This window comes from Cynocephalus volans, chromosome 9 (genome assembly GCF_027409185.1).
Source record: "Cynocephalus volans isolate mCynVol1 chromosome 9, mCynVol1.pri, whole genome shotgun sequence".
NCBI lineage: Eukaryota > Metazoa > Chordata > Mammalia > Dermoptera > Cynocephalidae > Cynocephalus > Cynocephalus volans.
Genome location: NC_084468.1, coordinates 1,489,274 through 1,508,262, shown reverse-complemented (window position 1 = coordinate 1,508,262; position 18,989 = coordinate 1,489,274). Strand labels below are relative to the sequence as shown.

At 64.0% G+C, this 18,989-nt stretch overlaps 1 protein-coding gene across 7 annotated transcripts; it reads right to left on the bottom strand.

The window, feature by feature from the left end:
• Positions 1-1,982: 1,982 nt before the first annotated feature.
• FGFR3 (fibroblast growth factor receptor 3) lies at positions 1,983-15,752 on the bottom strand. Of its 7 annotated transcripts, none has more exons than XM_063107383.1 (17): positions 15,644-15,752; positions 10,452-10,721; positions 10,099-10,161; positions 8,030-8,202; positions 7,833-7,956; positions 7,560-7,750; positions 6,505-6,655; positions 5,054-5,244; positions 4,519-4,664; positions 3,961-4,082; positions 3,770-3,880; positions 3,497-3,687; positions 3,203-3,325; positions 3,037-3,107; positions 2,647-2,784; positions 2,320-2,425; positions 1,983-2,129 (listed from the first exon to the last, which is right to left on the bottom strand). In XM_063107383.1, exons 1-17 carry the CDS (start codon positions 15,750-15,752, stop codon positions 1,983-1,985), a joined length of 2,427 nt encoding a protein of 808 aa, XP_062963453.1. The 7 variants fall into 7 exon arrangements, with proteins under 7 accessions (XP_062963453.1, XP_062963457.1, XP_062963458.1 ...); XM_063107387.1 differs by lacking the exon at positions 6,505-6,655 and adding an exon at positions 5,726-5,870 and having other exon boundaries at positions 4,519-4,667; XM_063107388.1 differs by lacking the exon at positions 6,505-6,655 and adding an exon at positions 5,726-5,870.
• Positions 15,753-18,989: the final 3,237 nt, after the last annotated feature.

Here is an 18,989-nt window from a genome sequence, read left to right as displayed (position 1 = left end):
TTTGCATCCCCTGCCTGTGGGGCTAAGCCACTGGCAACCCTGAGGTCCTGTCTGCCAGCACCAGGGTCCCAGGTGGGTGGATACACTGGAGCACCCTCACCTTCAGCCTGGCTCCACCCAGGACCACCTTCTGCAGGTGTCCAGACCTGGGTTAGAAACCCTGGGATGGTGTGTGACCCGGGAAGCCTGTTCCCTTCGAGCCTGAGGAAACCACCCTGTTTGGGGACCCCCAATGGCTGCTGTTCCCTCAGCTGCTAGTGATCCTCCCTCCCCGCGGGGAAAACGAAAACACTGTCCCTGAAGACAGTGAGGACACGGAGCTGCCCAGGACCCACAACAAAAGGCACAAAAGCACAAAGCAGATCAGTACCAGGCGTTTCTCTTTATTTTTTGGACAGTATGTCTGCTGGCTTCATAAAATTCGCGTCTGCCAGTTTGGGCCAGCACTTTTGGCCACCATGTGGCTAGGCCCCGAGAAGAGACTGCCCTGAGCCACCGCCTTGCCTGCTGGCCAGCACGGGACAGCCACCCAAATTCGGGGCCCATTAACAGTACAAAAAGTAACGAAACTGAATTCACGGCTTTCTCTCCCAAGCTTTGAAAGGTAGCAGTCCAGGCTATAAAAGTCTAGAAGCATTGCGTAAGATGTGTTAAGTCTACAGCAAATACACCTTGTAAAAACTTAATAAATTATATATATATAGGTATATATAAACTTGTAACATCTAACAACCTCTGAACCTGTGTGCAGGGCTGGCCTCTCCCTGGAAACCACCTCCCTGCCTGGAACACGCAGCAATTAGAACTTGTATGAAAATACCAGCTTGCTTTGAAGTCCAAAAAAATAAACCCAAAGAAAAGTCCTATAGAAATCTAATTCCCTGCAAAAGAAGGCCAAAGGAAACAGAACATCCTCCCTAGAATCACCTCCAACTAAACAACCTCCTAGGCTTCCAGGGGCCAGCTCCGGCCTTGGGGTGCGGGCTGGACATACACTCTGGGCAATCCCTTGAAACGTGGCATAAACCTTCTCAGCTGTTAATAAATTAAAACGTAAAACTCTCTGCTGTGCAGCTGGATAAACACTATAAGCATGGGGGCGGGGACACGGGTGCTGGCAGTCGATAAATAGCTTTACAAATACACAAGTCCAGGTACAATTTTTAAAACAAAACTGTGGTGCCAGAAGAGCCCCTTGCTCCTCTGCTGGTCTCTGCACTGTCTCGTCTGTCTCGACAGCGAGTTCCCATGACCCTCCCTCCCCACGGGAAGGGAGAGCAGGCCTGCCTCCTGCACCCCACGCTCCTGGCCTCCACCACACCAGCCTTTTCCTTTTCCATATAGATATTTTTTATATATGTATATATATCATATACACAGCCTCTACCTATATAAACATACACTTGTTTCTGGAATAACCTTTCGGATAGAAGTTAAAGGCTTCCCGCCTTCAGGTACCCGTAATTTCAGTCTCTGAGGGGAGTGTGGGAAGTGGGGGGTCTGTGCATCAGCACTCACCCCCAGGCCCAGGCACCGCTTAGGTGAGGGTTGCCGTGTGGGGCATCCCTGGCAGGCTCAGCTTTGGGCACCAGAGGGGCCAGGGCCCACTCTGTGCTGCTCCCTGTGGGGCGGCAACGTGTGCATGGGAGCAGGGCTGTGGCAGTTTAGCCCAGCTCCCTACCCTGAGGGGTCCCAGGTGGCCCCTTACATTCTACATTTGGTCCCCCCAGAGCAAAAGACCCTCAGTGCTGCTGGTGCTGGTCAAGAGGTACCGTACAGCAGTGTGGGCACCCCAGGGGATCTCTGCACATGGGGGTGCCTCTAGAGAAAGACACACATACACATGCGCACGCAGACACAGTCTGTGCGTCCATCCACACTGGGTCTTGGGCCAGGTTGATTGCATGCCAGCAGCAGCAGCAGGGTGGGCTGGGGTCTGCTCTCACATTGGTGGGGGCTTGGCCTGCAGGGCTGGTGGCCCTTCATGTCCGTGGGCCCCCATTGCTGGGCAGGGCTGTGGGCAGCAGGTCATGGTCAAAGACAGAATCATCCCCCGAGGAACCAGAGCTGGGGGTGTCCTGGCCGCCTGGTGAGTACCGCTCAAAGGGCGCCGACAGGTCCAGGTACTCCTGCATTGGGGGAGGGGTGGGCAGTCAGTGCTGTGCCCTCCGCGTGTACCCCTCTGCCTGCCTGCATAGCCGTGCTCAGGCTGTGCCCCAGAAGGCCTGTTCTACCCTCCCCTGCCCCCCGTGCTTCCAAAACCACAACATGCCAGGAGGCAGAAAGGCCAAGTGGGGACAGAGCGGGGCCAGCACTCACATCAGTGGACGTCACAGTGAGGACACGGTCCAGGTCCTCCACCAACTGCTTGAAAGTGGGCCTCTGTGAGGGCGCGGCGTGCCAACATTCCCGCATGATCATGTACCTGTGGGCAGGGGGCGCAGGTACGGGCTCCTAGCTGGGCGCCCCCCCCACGCCAAGCCTGCCGCCCTCCCACCCCGTTACACAGGAACAGCTTCTGGGGCCACCAGCCCCTCACCCCGCCCCAGGAGCCGAGGCTCCTGCAGGAACAGCGAACTTGGCCCCAGGCCCTGCTGGGAACCCTGCGGACTCAGTGGAGGGGCGGCCGTGGAACGCTGTGCTCACAGGTCGTGGGTACAGTTGGCTGGCTTGTCCATGCGGTGGCCCTCCTTCAGCAGCTTGAAGAGCTCTTCCACGGGGATGCCGGGGTACGGGGAGCCCCCCAGCGTGAAGATCTCCCAGAGCAGGACCCCGAAGGACCAACTATGGGGGCAGACAAGGTCAGGCTGCCCTGGGATCCCCGGGCCCATTCCCTTAGCAGCCCCACCCCCAGAACAGTCAGGCGCACCAGGGGGCAGGAGGGGGACCAGCCAGGGCGGTGCTGCCAGCCAAGTGAGGGGGATGAAGAACGCTGCCCAAGAGGACAAGGCCCCAGGCTAGGGGACTGCAGGTGGCGCCCCACCATGCAGCTGTCTCCCTCCCCCACTTGGCCAGGGCTCTGCAGGGGACACGTACACGTCACTCTGATGGGTGTAGACGCGGTCGAACAGGGCCTCAGGTGCCATCCACTTCACAGGCAGCCGGCCCTGGAGAGGGGGACATGGGGGCATTGGTTACCAGGGGCCTCTCGGCTCAGGGCCCCACCCACCCAGGGCCCCACCCACCCTTGAGCTGGACTCACATTGGTGGTCTTCTTGTAGTAATCGAGGTTGTGCACGTCACGGGCCAGGCCAAAATCTGCTATCTTCATCACATTGTCCTCGGTCACCAACACATTGCGGGCAGCTAGGTCCCTGTGGATGCACTGACGGCAGGGGGCAGGGACAGACTGAAGCCAACCAGTCTCCGGCCCCTCCATCCCTGCTCCATAGACTGCCCTGGTCCGTGCACTCCCCATAACTCCAGCAGGCTTGTCACCCACACCTCAGCTGAGAGGGACCTCCCCCTGGCCTGTGCCTCCCTGCCCCCTGCTCACCTTTTGGGAGGCCAGGTACTCCATGCCCCGGGCCACCTGGTAGGCACAGGACACCAGGTCCTTGAAGGTCAGCTGCTCCGCAGGCAGCTTGCAGGTGTCGAAGGAGTAATCCATGCCTGGAGGCCGCCGTGCCCGCAAATACTCCCGCAGGTTGCCCTTGGCCGCGTACTCCACCAGCACATACAGGGGCCCTGCGGACACAGGTGCCTTAGAGGGGACACAGAGGCCTGGGAGGGGCTGCCACCCTCCCGTCCTGCGGGTCGCTGCACCTACCGCCCTGCGTGCAGGCTCCCAGCAGGTTGATGATGTTCTTGTGCTTGCCGATCATCTTCATCATCTCCATCTCCGACACCAGATCCGACAGGTCCTTGTCACTGGCATCGTCTGTGCAGGGACAGAGGGCGTGCATCAGGCACCACGCCCCTCAGGCCCTCCCAGGCGCCCTTTGCAACATCCCTCCTCACCTTTCAGCATCTTCACGGCCACGGTGACAGGCTTGGCGGCTCGATCCTTGTCAATCCCGATGGCCTCTGCCATGACCACCTGCCCAAAACAGCCCTCACCGAGAGGCTTGCCCAAGGTCAGCCTAGCAGTGGAAAAAGAGGCAATGGGCACACGCCCACCTGCTCAATACTCTGCCTTTGCGCCTCTACCCTGGCCAGGTGCCGCTCTACTACCGCAGCCCAGCCTGCGAGGCCAGTGCCACCACCTCCTGGAAGCCCTCCACTGTCACCTGCAGTGCTGCTTGAGGACATCACCCTCAGGCCTCTCACCCTGTGCCAGGCCCTCCAGACAGGGTGCCTCGAGAGCAGGGCGTCCTGGCCCTGCACCCCCACCTCAGGAGCACTGCCACAAAGCCCCAGCCCCCACTCAACAACTGCCATGTCTTCAACGGCCCCAGAATCCTCCCCAACTCCGATCTGAATCCACTGAGGCCTCTGCCTGGTGACAGTCCCACCCCCCTCCACAGAACCCGCAGCGGGCCAGGCTCCTCAGCACATGCTGCCCTCACCACCACTGACCGAGCCCGGGGCAGCTCCCACTTGGGATCGGCAGGCAGCTCAAGCTCGGAGACGTTGGCCAGCGTGGGGCCCTCTCCTGAGGACAGCCGGGCAATGCGGACCAGTGGCGTGTTGGAGTTCATGGATGAGTTGGACTCCAGGGACACCTGCTTGGGTCGGCAAGGGCAGGTTGGTGCCGCACAATGTGGGTGGGGTAGAGGAAGGGGTGCCCGGGGATAGACAGCAAGCCCAGGGGACACAGGGCAAGGTGCTCCTCCAGGAAGAGGGTCCTCTAGCCTCCACATGGTGTTGAGTGGAGATTTTTAAGAAACATTTTGTGCCCCAAAGTAACCTAGGCTCCCTATAGGGTGACCAGAGACACGGGAAGGGTGAGGCCACCCAAGTGCAGAAAAATGTATCCCAGGCGGGCCCAGGCCTTGGACTCCATGGGGCCTCCCTGAGCCCAGGGCCCGGGACGCACGGGGGTGCGAGGGGTTCCGGGAAGCCCAAGGCCAGCAGACACGCGGCTCGGAACCTGGTATCTACTTTCTGTTACCTGTCGCTTGAGTGGGAAGCGGGAGACCTTGTGCACGGTGGGCGAGCCTAGGCCCTTCTTGGGGGGACTGCGCAGGCGGCAGAGTGTCGCGGCTGCCACCACCAGGATGAAGAGGAAGAAGCCCAGCCCGTAGCTGAGGATGCCCGCATACACACTGCCGGCCTCACTGGCCTCCACCAGCTCCTCCTCGGCTGCAAAGACACGGGCATTGGGGCCTGGTCCAGCCTCTCGGGAGACCCCCTGGCCACCCTACCAGGAGCCGCAGGCACCCCGGGGGGGATCAGCACTGGGGGGCTCGATGCTGCCACATCCCCACTCTTCTCAAGGGTCCTGCAGTCAGAAATGCCTGTGAGCCAGGAGGGGCCAGACCCAGGACAGGAGCCCAGCAGAGCCAGCAGCACCCACACCGCCACCAGGCGCCCAGGAGATGCCAAAGTCGCAGTGTAGGGCCGCCAGGGACTGGCTGGGAGTGGGAGTGGGTTCCAAAGAGGACCCTCTGGGATCAAGACAGGGCCGGCAGGTAACGTTGTTACCACATCAGGCACAGGACCAGATGCGGGGGTTCTGCAGGATGAGCTGTGGGGTCCGCTGCCTGTCCCCTGCGTCTTTGGCATGTCCCGAGCCAGCGCCCGAGAGGACAGATGCAGAACGAGCAGCAGCAGGAACCGGTACCTGGCAGCACCACCAGCCACGCAGAGTGATGGGAAAACCCAATAGAATTGCCCGCCAGACAGGTGTACTCCCCCGCGTCCTCAAAGGTGACATTGCGCAAGGACAGAACCTCTAGCTCCTTGTCGGTGGTGTTAGCGCCCGCCGTCTACAAAGAGAGGACAGAGCGCGATAGGCGAGCGCCAGCACCTCCCCACGGGCACCGCAGCAGCATCCACATGGCGACGATCCGGCCAGGCTGCAAGGAAAACGCCGCAGCCACCACCACGGCCCTGCCACGGCCAGAGAGGCCGAGGGCCCTCCACCTCGTGCGTCGGCACCGAGCCCGAAGCCAGTCCCTCCACCGGCGAGTCCTCTGTCCCAGGTGAGCGTCAGGTGGCGGGCAGCATGGCGCCACGAGAAGGTAGCATGCAAGGTTAGCGTCAAGACAGGAGGGGACAGATGAAGGGCGGACAGATAGACTCACAGGAAGCAAGTAGGCAGCAGAGCCAGCGGCCAGAGAGAGGTGGAAACAGCATATGGGGCTTGGCCCCTGGCGGGCACAGAGGACCTTCTGAGGCAAGCACAGGGATGCTGGAGGGGATCAGCACAGGCCACGGGGGCTTGAAGCTGGCGGTCACAGCAGAGGCCAGAGCTGCCAGTGTTGCCAAGGTGGCCACACATGGAACGCGAGACGCAGGGTGGGGAGCGAGCAGGAGGGGCGTGCGGGACGTGCGGGCGCATGGCCGGGGCGTTGGAGCTGGAGCTCGGCGTGCCAGGCAGGCATGGGACAGAGTCGTTACCTGCTTGGGGCCCGTGAACACGCAGCCAAAAGGCCTTCTCAGCCACGCCTATGAAATTGGTGGCTCGACAGAGGTACTCGCCCCCGTCCCGCTCCGACACATTGGCCAGGTGGAGGCGTGCGTCAGCCTCCACCTTCTCACTGATCCAGGACTGCAGGGACAAGAGACCTGGCTCAGGCACGCCCCAAGGTGGCCCCCAAGGAACGGATCGGGGGCTGGGCTGTCAGCCCGGAAGGCTGCCTGGAGGAGGCGTGGAGGCACCTCGTGGTGATGGGTTGTGGTTTCACAGATGCACCTTCTCTGTGCCCACCCCACCCCCAACCCAGAACCCTCTCGGTGACCCGTCTGGCCACCCCTGGGGACTAGGCTGGGTTGCTGCAACAGTGAGTGGGTCAAACAACACACGCTCCTAAGCTCACACCTAAGCTCACGGGGAGGAGGCACCACCCAACAGGGCCAGCAGTGGCGTCTCCCAACTGGGCCTGGACCCCAGCTCTCGCCCCAAGCGCCTGCTCCGCACCCCTGATGGTCCATCTTATCTCTGAACAGATGTTTCTCTTTGAGCCTGGAGTGTCGTAACCACCCCAACTCAGTGACCCTCACCCCTGCAGCTGTGGGAATGAAGCTAAGGGCCTGGGAGAGGCAGGGTGGTGAGCAGGCACTACACACTGCACATGGCGGACGTCGCCAATCAGGGCCAGCTCTGGGAGTGGCCACTGGTCCAGAGGTGCCGCGACAGCTCAGCTGCCACACTCCTGCCCTGGGACATCACCGCTGTCACCTGGGCTTGGGCCCACCCCAGCAGGCCTTCTGAAGCCTGTCTCCAAGTTGTGGGCTGCAGTGGCTGAGGCCAACCCTCAGAGCAGGTGGAGAAACGGGTCCCACCACAGGACAGGGGGTTGCCTACCGTGGGGAGCAGGGGCGCCGCACGCTGGGACTCGGCTCCCCCGCCCCAGGCCCATGGCTCCCCATACTTCTTCCTCTGAAGCCGCTCCATCACCCGGGCCCAAGTCCCTAGCACCCCCAGCCCACCAGGGCCGGCCTCCGGCGCCCACCTTAAGCACGGTGACGTAGGGCGTGCCGTCGGGGCCCACCCTGCTGCCGTTCACCTCCACGTGCTTGAGCCACTGGATGTGGGGCTGCGCATCGCTGTACACCTTGCAGTGGAACTCCACGTCGCTGCCCAGCACCGCCGTCTGGTTGGCTGGCAGTCCTGCCTGCAGGATGGGCCGGTGTGGAGAGCGCTCTGCGGGGCACACACGGGGCACAGGGGCTCAGGGGCTGCCCCACCGCAGCCCGCACCCTGCCCCGCCCCAGCTGGCACTCACCCAGCACGTCCAGCGTGTATGTCTGCCGGATGCTGCCGAACCTGTTCTCCACCACGCACGTGTAGTTGCCGCGGTCGGAGGGCACCACGCTCTCCATGACCAGGCTCCACTGCTGGTGCCGCAGCTGTGGGGATGCGCAGGTGAGTGGACACAGGTGAGCGGCGCAGGCCCCACCCGACCCGGCCCTGCCCAGCCACCTTGATGCCTCCGATGCGGTGCTCCCCGCGGAACTCCTTGCCGTTCTTCAGCCAGGAGATGGAGGGCGTGGGGTTACCCGCCGCTGGGCAGCGGAAGCGCACGGTGTTGGCGGCTGGCACGGCCAGCAGCTTCTTATCCATCCGCTCCGGCCGTGTCCAGTAAGGGGCCCCTGCCCGAGGAGGTGCACGTGAAGGCCGTAGCCGAGCCAGGAAGCAGAGGCCCATCTGACCCCACCCCCGGCCTGTTTCCCCTCCCACATAGGGAATGTATTGGGCCGCGTGTCCCCTCCTCTACCCTCCTCATCTGCTTTCCCCAAGCAGCTGCCCCTGCTGAGAGGTCCAGGGTATCCCACCCTGGCCCGGGAGCCTTCAGGGCACAAGGGTGCCTCTCTCCAAGGGGAGCTGCCACCCACCCAGGGAGGCACGCTGCAGCATGCCCACCCAGGAGGAGGCCCAGGACCCAGCAGACAGCCCACCTGGGTGAATGAGCCAGTACAGGCCTTGGGAGCAGTTTACCAGCAGGTGGAACCCAGCCACCCGCAAAGTCAAGAGTCTTACAGACAGCTAAGCGGCGCAGACCCCCTAGAATCTGATGGACCCATGCCACCCTGTGCAGTGCTCCAGGCTGGTGGGAACCCAGTGTTTTACCCGTCCTGGTTTCCCCCTCACAGCACAACTGGTTTTTCTCCTTCCTTGGGGCTGGGGTGGGGGCTGCCCTCCTGCAGGGACATGTGGGAAGGCTGGGCTGGAGTCCCCCAGCAGGGAGGCAGCCCCATGCCTGTGGTGACCTTGTTGCCACCCATGGGCAAGGACACAGTTATCTCTCAAGAGGAGGACACTGAGGCACGGGTGGAGCAGTGTGGACAACTGCTGCGACAAGGCACCTCTAGAGCTCTCTGCTCCCCTCCAAAGCCTGGGCAATGTGGAGACCTCCACAGTGACAGAGAGCCCAGCAGGCTGTGGCAGGGGCGGTTTTCCAGGACCCAGAGACCACGATGACACAACTCTGCCCACTGCCAGCGTCTTCTGAAAGTCGGCCCTGCAGTGACCCTTACAGCCCAAGCCCACACGGGGCAAAAACACCAAACACCTGCCTGGGACGGTCAGGAGGGCAGGAACTCGGGGAGGGTGCCAGGATGTGGGGGCAGGGTCCCTGGGGGTGGCCCAGCGGAAATCTGGCTCTTAACATCTTGGCAGCCCAAGGGAAAATGGAAACGCGAGGAAGCCTGCAGCTCTGCAGGACGGGGAGCCTTTCCCAGCCTCAGTCCCCAAGCCGTCCTGAGGCAGCAACCCAGTCGCAGAGCTCACGCGGGCCCTGCGCTCGGCTCCTCCCCAGGACCTGTCCCTCGCCTTCCACGCAACCCCTCCCCTGGCTGGTTCTTCCTCCCCCGCTGCCTGCTCCATCCCAGAGGGTCCCAAACTGTAACTGCTCCCCACGTCTGTCCCAGGATGGCACTCATCTGCACATGCACATCTTAGCACCTCTAAAACCAGAAGCCCCACCTCCCACGATGGCCCCTCCATGGCTGGGCAAAGTCCACCCTGCTGCTGAATGCCTGGGTGTTGTCACCAGGACTACTCTCTTGCACCCACAGCCCATCCACTGGGAAACACCACCAGCACCCCATTTGTGAGTCCAGCCCCCCACGGCTACCCTCCCCTCCTGCAAGACTGGGGCAGTCACCTTCTGAAACCCTTAACCCCTCGGTCCACTCACCCCACGGCAGCCACCTGAGCCCTCCACGCCCCGCTGTGCTCACCCCTACAACGGCCCACCTCACCCAGAGTCAACACCAGAGTCCCCTACAAGCAAGCTCTGGCCTCGCCACTCCTGGAACCCCCAGAGCCCTGTGCTTCAGTCTCCCCACCTGCAGCAATGGTGTTCCCCTCGCGTCCTCGGCCTGCCACCCAGAGCCCCGGGCCAGGCACACAGAGCCATTTCGACGGCCCAGGCCCTCCTCCACCCTGAAGGGACTGTGATCCATGGTGTGTCCCCAGGCCTTGGTCTCCCATCTTCCTGTTAAGGGCAGGGCTTGGTGGATGGGAAGCAGCTGTGTGTGCCCAGAATCTAGTCTCACCTGTGTCTTCAGCCTCGTCCTCCCCGTCTTCGTCATCTCCCGAGGACGGAGCATCTGCAGTGATGGAGAGGGTGCACATCGGTGCTGGCACCGTGACGCCCATGTCCAGATGCCTGCTGCCTCCCTACCGGGGCTCAGTCTCTGACCTGCTCCAGGAGGAACCCAGGTGCCCCTCACAGGCAGGGCTGGGGCCCCTCGTTCAAACAGCACCTCCTGGGGGGTCCCTCCTCTCTACCAAAGACCAATGAGACCTTTGGGGCGGAAGAGCTGCAGCCACACCACCTGGTCTCTCCTGGGCCGCGTGGCACCCCAGAGAAGTTCACAGCCCTGGCCCCTGCGCTCACCTGTCACACGCACGCCAAAGCGGCACAGCATGCGCTGGGTGAGTCGCTGCCGGCAGCTGTAGACCCCCGTGTCCTCGTGGGAGGCATTCAGCACCTGTAGCCGCTGTGGCCCCACCAGGATGCGGTCCGAGGACACCAGCCCCACGCCATCCTTGACCCAGACAGTGGGCCCCATGGGACCACCTCCGGGCGGGTGGCAGCTCAGTTCCACGGTGTCCCCACTGCCAAACACCAACTGCTCCTGCTGGTCGGGCTCAGGCCCCGGGAGCTCTGCTGGTGACATGGGCAATGGTGAGGCAGGCATCCCGAAACCAGGCACACGGGGCTCAATGCCCCCACAGGATACACCAGGGCACCCCTTCCATAAACACGCCCACAGGGGCCACAGCAGGCCCTGAGAGGAGGACCTGCTCCCAGAGCCTGGGGTCCCGCCAGGCGCGGCTTTAACCGGGGGTGGCAAACTGCTCCTGTCTTACTGGGCAGGGGCATCGGTACTTTCTGCTTTGCCACCCGGCCTCTATGCCAGAGACTCGGCCGCACCGCTGCCGTGTGAAAGCGGCCTTCGCTGACAGCCCCAGCCCGTGGGTGACTGCTGCGGCCGGCGCCGCCACGACTCTCCTCGTGGACGCTGACGTTCCCCATTTCAAACGTCATGGGCTATTACTCCTCTTTTGATTTTTTCAACCATTTGGAAATGTAAAATCCAGTCTCAGCTCCCAGAGGCACAAAAGCATGCAGGGACAGGCCACACTTGGCCGACCTCTGGCTAAAATGGAACTCAGAGGAGGGGTCCCTCTCAGCACCCCTCCCCAATCCCTCATCTTGGCTTCCAGAGCAGGTCAGGTGGACGGTGAGGAAACAACACGCGTCAGCAGTGACAGGCGAGGCGGCAGGGCCAGGTGGCATCGTGCACAGACCGCACTCAACAGTGCACACGGGAGGCCCTTTACCTGAAGCTGAGCACAGGCATGACAGCCCCAGGTGGGCGGGGACCGTTCTGTGCCCTGCAGGCCATATGTGAGCTCCTCACGGCTGACGGCTAAGGAAAGCACTCGCTGAGAAAAAGTCTCAGATACAAACAGGACACCAGGTCTGGTCAGTTGGGTCTCATAAGTCAGTAGGCTAAAGGGGCCCAGTGGGTCCACAAGGATGGCTAGTGGTGAGCTCCTGCCTGCAGGGGGCGTGGGACCCCTGTCTCACGGATGAGAACCCAGGCTTGTGGGTGAAAGCTGTCAGAGTCACCAGGCGAGCAGGTCAGAGCTGGATCCCCAGAGCAGGTGGGGGAGCCTTGGGCGCCTCACCCTGACGGTGAGATACTAGGGGACACACGTCCCATGGCAGATGTGTGCAGGTGACCCCTGTACCCCTCTCCCTGCCCAATGGCTGCCCAGCTCCCGAGGGGCCACCAAGGCCTGGGGCCCAGGAACTCATGGGGCTGACCATTACCCCCAGCCAGGCCTCCCCACCAGGGCAAGACAATGCCCAGTGCAGGCGGGTGGCCTGGGCTTGGGGCCCGGTACAGGGGTGGGTGGTCCCACTGGGCAGGCTTCCTTCCCCAGACCCGGGTAGGCCAGTTGCACCATTAGTTGTCATTCTGTCGACGTATGGCCTAGATTCGAGGGCCTAACTGCCCACTCTAGCCACGCCAGTCCCTCCTTCCCTGGGCCTGGCCCAGTTCTGCCCATACCACATAAGTTGGCCCCACATGCCCAGCGCCCACCAGGATCCTTCCAGCCAGAAGGCTCCACACTCGTACCCCAGAGTACCCGTGGGAGCCTGAGTCCCACAGGAACACAGCTCAGGGCCAGCGCCTGAGGGGGCCTCGCAGTCAGGAGGGCCCCGTCTCACCTCCAGCCCTCTAGTCCTGGCCACCCTGTCCTATGGGACCACCCAGTGCTAGGAGCTGCCTGAGGCCCCCCAGAAGGCTGAGCAGCCTCAGCCCCAGGCCCTGGCCCAAGGGCAACAGCCAGTTGGTTCCGGTTTGGTCTGGCTGACGACAACAGGTCAAGCCATGTGCACAACTATTCGCTTCAACCTGGTTCAGTGAGGGACTGGGGTGAGGGGGGCACCAAGCAGCCCCCAGGACAGCCAGGCCTGCCCGCTGGTGTGCCGGGGGAATGGGGGAAGGCTCTGCATTTGGCTGAACGCCAACCCCTGACCTACCCCCACCCTGCCCACTAGTTGCCAGCACGGCAGGGCCAGGGACCCGAACTTCAGCCGCTGGCAACAGACAGCTGTCTCTACCTCCTACAACGCCATCCCAGGGCCCACAGAGTCTGGGGGAGAGCAGGCAGGGGCTGAGTTAGGGACCTCAGGCAAGGAGAGGCTGAGGGAAGGACAGTGTAAGACTGGGCATGAGTGGGACCGACAGGGCCAGGATCTGGCCCACCCTGTGGTGGTGGCAGTGGGGCACAGGTCAGCTGAACCCCCACATGCCCCTGGGCTGCCAGACACACGTGGTGCCCATAACCCCCTTCTCACAGCAGCCCCAGGAAGAGTTCTTTCTTGACCAACAAAAAGGGGGACCCCACCTACACCCACACAGGCACTGAAGTCCACACATGATGGAGAACAAAACTCCTGCTGTGCCTGTGGTGGGGTGGGGACCCCCCACCTTTGGGTCTCACAGTACCTGCTCCCACCAGGGAGCCACATGCCAAGAACAGCCCACTGCTGTAGCACAAGGGGTGCTGGGCCTGGGGGCATGTTTCCCAGTTACAGAGTCTCCCTGATTCTGCCACTCACTGCCCCATGCCTCAGTTTCCCCCACTGTGGCAAAGGAAAAATGCCACCCCGCACAAAGGGGTCCAGAGAGACCACCACTGAGCATGTAAAAGTGGAGGGTGAGAGAGACTCCCTGCCATGGGTCCCTTGCCCCAGGGCTGATGTCCATCAGGCCAGGGCCAGGCCACCCTGTTGGGAGGGCTGTGTCCCCTGCCTAGGGAAGCGTAACTCCAGTTCTGGGTCACTACAGCTGAGGCCCTGATGCATGGGGGGCACAGGGGTGCGATGGAGGTGGAGCAATGCTCCATCCTAAGGGTCTCGGGGGCGACCCCAGAGAACAAGCATCAAACTCAGACTCCTTTCTGAAGCTGGCTGCTCAAGGGACTTGTTTTGGGGTGAGATGAGGGTCTGGGGTCAGGGAAGAGAGTGTTCTGGTATGAACACACATGAAGCTCTCCACAGTTCTCAGTAAGGGAAGTGCTTGAAAATACCCTAAGGGGGGGGCACCCCAAAGGAGCCCTGAAGCCAAGGGCGAGGGTCAGGCCTCCCCACCCGAAGACACTCTGCAAAGTTTTGTAACCTAAGTCAGAAAAAAAGAAAAAAAAGGATCCGGAGGCCTAATGAGGGCTTATTAGGATTATCCGGCCTAATCTGCCCAACAACCCTGCCATTATCTGTCCCCTCTGACAGGTGAGGTGCTGAGGCTGAGGAGGGTGCCAGGAGCCAGGGGGCAGCTGGCAGACCACCCCCCAGCCAGAGGTGGCTGCACGCAGAGCCCATTCACTTGTAAATCGCCCAGGCTAGGCCCCTGGCCTCCCCTCCTCCCAGGGAGAACTCAAAATCCTGGGCGCCCCTCTAGGTTCATCTGTAAAAGGGCGCCCCAGGCCCCAGTTCTGGCCCAAGTGAGACCTGAGGCCATGAGGGGGTCGGGGAGCGGTGACAAGGGGCTCTTAGACTCAGTACCAGAGGCCAGAGGCTCAGCTCAGGTTAATGAACCACCCAGAGGCTGGCGGGGCTCAAAGTCCAGCCCTGCAGAGGAAGGGGTGGGGGAGCATGCAGCCAGAGGCTTTCCGGGAAAGGCCCTGCAACCCCCAGAGACTCCTCCTGCGTGGGGTGGGGCCACCCCCAGGTCCCCCACCGAGAACATGCCCCAAGTGGAGACGGAGGCTGCCGAGGCTGGGCCCTTGACCCCAGCCAGCTCCGGCTCATAATTTATGTTCCTGGGGAAAGCGCCAGCCGGGTCCTCTGTAAATTTCACCAAGTCTTTGTATTTTTACAGCCCGGCCCATCTTGTTAAAGAACCGGATTAAGTTTATTGACCTATCAACTCACTACCAGTTTCACCAGCCCGAGTCCGGGGGCGGGGGAGGAGGCCCTGCGCCCCCGGCGGTCCTCACGGGGTGCGGGACCACGGCCTCCGCAGGCTCTGCGCCCAGCATGGGGCCCGTAGGCGCTTCCAGGTGCCGTCGGGGGGACTGAGGGAGGCCACAGCCCCGCTCCGCAGGGGGCCCGCGAGAGGCTCTGCAGCGCGGGCCTCCGCCCCGCCCGGGGCTCGTTGACATTCCCGGGCCGCAGGGAGTAATATCTTTATCTGAATGCGAATGCTAATGCGGGGCTCCCCCGCGGCCGCCCATTCGGCGCCCCTGGAAGCGGGGGCCTCCCGAGCAGGCGCTAAAAGCGCGCGCTGACCTCCGGACGGCCTCTGTCACGCCGCTGAATGACACGCACATTCAAGCGCCGGGCCCACCTTCATTCATAAAAAAATGACATTGTTCCGGGCGGCTGCAGCCGCCGCCGCAGAGAGGGGCACGGAGCGGGGCGGGGCGGCGCCATCTGCCCGGGCGCCCCGCGCGGCTCCCACCTCCCGCGAGGCCGGCCGCGCCGACGTACAAAGCGCGGCTGTTCGGCGGCCCGAGGGCGGTGAGCACCTCGGCGGAGGGCCGGTGCCCGGGAGGTGGCGGTCCCCACGGCGCGCAGACGGCAGCCCCGCACCCCCCGGCGCCCCGCCTGGCGTTCGCGCTCCCGCGAGGGCGGCCTGTGAGTCGCCGCGCCGGGCAGGCCGGAGCTTGGGCGGGCGCGCTCCCCACCCTCTAGAGTCCAGCGTCGCGCTGTGGCCGCAGCTGCCCACGAACTGGGGCCCGGGGAGGGGGCCACCAACGACAGGAACGTTCCGTCTGCGCAGAGCCGGGGAACCGCAGCGGCAACCGCGGAAACTCGGCCCTCGCGCCCCCCCGACGGCGCCTCGGGCGGGGACGGGGGGGCGGCCGACGCCACCGCGGTGCCCGGCTCCCCGCGGTGCGCGCACTTGGGTGGCAGCCCTGCGGCTCCAGGCGCCCGCAGACGCCGCGCTGGCTCCGGCCGTGGTCGCGGCGGCAGAACCCGGGCACGGGCATCGGGGCGCCCCCTCCCCACCCGGGCGCCGTCCCCGTCCCCGACGCCTCTGCCCGCGCCTGCTGGTCCTTCCTTACCTGACGCTCTCCGCGCGCCGCGCCGCTCCGTGTCCGGGGGCTCCGAGGCGGTTCCGGCCACGACGGCCACGGCCACGCAGAGCACGAGAGCGCGTGCCGGGGCGCTCATGGCGGGGGCCGGACCGCGGCGTCCTCAGACGGCGCGCGTGGGCATGCTGCCCCACGCGGCCCAGCGCGGGCACCGGCGGGAGGAGGGCGCCGCTCCGATGTCTGCGGGAGGACGAGGGCAGCCGGTTGCCGGGCCGGCCGGGCGCGCACGGGCGGAGGCCGCGGTGGCCCGGCCCCGGCGCACGGACCCCTCCGACCCCCGCCCGCCGCCGCCGCCGCCGCCGCCCAGGGCTCCCGGGCCGCCTGGCGCCGGCCGCCTCCTCCCCGCCGCGGTCCCTCCCTCCTCCCCCTTCCCTCCCTGGCTGCGGCGCAGCCCTCCCAGGGCGGCGGCGGCAAACTTTCCAGAGCGGGAAGCCCGCGCCCCGGCCGGCCCCGCCGCAGGACCGCCCGGGACCCGAGCCGGCCCCGCGCCCCGGCCCCTCCGCCCGCCAGTCCGGCCCCTAGCACGCCCGCCCGGTCCCGCGCACCGACCTGGCGGCCGCCTGAGCCCGGCTCGCTGCGCCCGGCCTCTGCTCCGGCTCGCGGCCCGCCGGCCCAGCGCCCGTCCCGTCCCTCCGGCCGTCGGCCCGCCGGAGCGTCCGTGCGCCCAGAGCGCCCGGGAGGGACTGTGCGGCGCCAGCTCCCCGCGCCGCCGCCGCCGCCGCGCACTGATCCCGGGCTGCCCGGCGCGCGGCAGGCAGTGGGGGACGGCCCGGGCCCCGCCCCGCCCCCGGCCCCGCCCCGCCCGGGCTCGCTCGGCCGCGGACACGCCCCTCCTGGGGGGCGGGCCGGGGCGGGGTGTTCGAAGGGGCGTGCCGGCCCGGGGGGGGGGGGGGGGCGCCCGCCGGTTTCAGGGCGTGGGAGCGGGGCAGCGCGGCGGGGCCCCTGTCGCACAACGGGGACCGGCCTAGAGAGCGCCCCGAGACCGGTCGCACAGAGAGGCCAAGCGCAGGCCTCTGTCCGCACAGCGCACAGCTCTGGTCCGCTGGGACTGTGCTCAGGGCCTCAGAGCGGTGGTCTCGGTGGGGGAGGAAGGTCAGGAGGTTTCATGGAGAACGAGCCGCTGACCTGAGCCCTGTGATGTGAGCAGGATTCCTCAGGTGGAGGCGGGCAGGACAGCATTCCAGACGGAGACAGCCTTGTGTGCAAAGGCCTGGGGGCGACCTGACTCTGAAATGCAAGGGACCACAGCCCTGGAGCTGAGGGCTCCCTGCCGTGTTTAAGCAAACGCCTGGGGCATACGCGTAGCTCAGCTGCCTGAGTTCCCTGCCAGAGAGGGTCCTCACCTGCACCCTCCCAGAAAGAAAAAGGTTTGGAGGTTGGGTGCTTGCCAGGCCTCACATGAACAGCAGGGGCTGGGGACCCCAGGTGGGGGGACCACCCCACCCCACCCCCCCGCCCAGGGCTCTGAGGGAGGATGATGTGGGATGCTGGTGGCAGAGCCCAAGCTGTCCCAAGGTTCTGGGGACACTGCAGGGTGGTGGCAGATTCCAGCTGAGGAGGGTCAGGGCTGGCGAGCTCAGTTCCCAGGAGGACCCAGCAAGCAGGAGGTGCTGTCCTGCAGGGACTGTGGGGGTGTCTGGGTCCCCCTCACACCACATTACTGGTGGCTTCTGTGTCTACCTCACAAGGAAGAGGGAATCTTATCCCATTTTTGGACAAGCACAGGGAGCTCAAGGCCCGATCGTAACCAGAGAAGGGAGAAGGTGACACGTCTGCGCATTGTTTCTGCCCCACCTGGCTTGTTATTTTGGGGACTCAGTTTGCTCGTCAGGAAAATGGGCAATGAAATCCCTTCAGTGACTGGCTGCTTGCTCCACCCTTCTCAGCCCACTGCAGTACCCGCCCTGCAGCTCCAGGTGCAGCCTGGGCTTGGAGAAGCTGGGGTATTGCTGAGCTGACCTCAGGACCTGAGAGGGCCCCACGCCCAAGGAGCTCTAGTGCCCACCCTTCTGTGCCCACCTAACAGCGCAACATCTGTACCACAAGCCACCCTCATTGCCTGCTCTGGCCAAGCTCAAGTCCCCCAGGCTGGCTGGGGGGTCCCAGGACCACTGCACCCCAAGTAGACTGTCCAGTCTGTCTTCAGGGCACATCCACAGGCAGCTGCCACCTGGGTCCTCTCCCAGGAGGCCATCCCAGGGGGCCGCAGCAGCACATTTTGCTCTAATCTATTAACCAGGCAATTAGTAAATTAATGTGCCAGGATGGGTGTGGGCCCTGACCGTCTGGAGCCCCTCCTCTGGGGGGCTGAATTTGGTTTGCCATCCCGATGCCTTTGCGGACAGGGCCCGGCAGGTGGGGCAGGTCTCAGCCAGGGCTTGGGCAGGGGAAGGGGCCAACCTGTGGCCCGTGCAGGCAGGAGGGCTCAGTGGAGCTCTGGGCCCCTCCCTGGATCTCCGAGAAGGGTCACCACCCTGAGCCCCCGGCCCCCGCTGCTCTCTGGGGTGAGCGTCCGTCCATCTCTGTGCGCGTAGCTCCCTGCGTTATTTGCGCCAGGACTGTCTCCTTGGCAGAAACGCCTGGTGGCGGATCCTAGGCCTGGGCTGGCTGTTCTCTTTGTGCCCCTACCCCATCCCTTCTCCCATGTGTCCCCAAAAGCCTGACCCCACAGACCACATCTCCCAGGCTCCCTTGCAGTTCAGCTGCCGGTGGGTTTGGCCGGTGGACACGGGACGATTTTCCTCCCTTGTGGCCCCGCCAGCGCTGGCGGTGGCCGCAGCTCCTGCAGGCTGTGAGCAGCCCCCTCGTCCTCCAGCAGCTCCTGTAACAATTACCCCACGCTGGCCGGCCTCAACTTACTGCCCCACAGTTGTGGAGACCAGAGTGTGAGAGGAGGTTGTGGCAGGGCCGCGCTGCCCCGACGCCCGCGGGAGGGCTCTGCCCGCCTCTTCCAGCCCCTGGTGGTCCCAGGCGTCCTTTCTCTTGCGGCCACGTCCTTCCCATTTCTGCCCCCCTCTTGGCCTCCTCCCCTTTCATCTCTTATAAGGACACTTGTCATTGGATTTAGGGTCCACCCAGATAGTCTGAGATGATCTCCTCCTCTCAAGATCTTGATCTCCATCTCACTCACAAAGACCCTTTTAGGCTGACTTTGCCCAGTTTTCTCCAGAGGATCCCCAGGCTGCCCGCTGCCACCGGCAAAGGAGTTGTCGCCCCAGTGCCTCACCTGTGCCACCAGGGGAGGGCACTGCTTGAAGGCATTGTTTATTATTGTCAGGATCATTTTATTTTGTTCAAACTGATCACTTCCAAGTCA

Excerpts from the sequence above, each read along its gene's own strand:
- FGFR3 (XM_063107383.1), bottom strand. The coding sequence starts at position 15,752 with ATGAGCGCCCCGGCACGCGCTCTCGTGCTCTGCGTGGCCGTGGCCGTC. Across the intron at positions 4,665-5,053 it reads GCTTCCCACTCAAGCGACAG|GTGTCCCTGGAGTCCAACTC; the intron begins GTAACAGAAAGT and ends CGACCCAAGCAG. Across the intron at positions 3,326-3,496 it reads AGTACCTGGCCTCCCAAAAG|TGCATCCACAGGGACCTAGC; the intron begins GTGAGCAGGGGG and ends CCCTGCCGTCAG.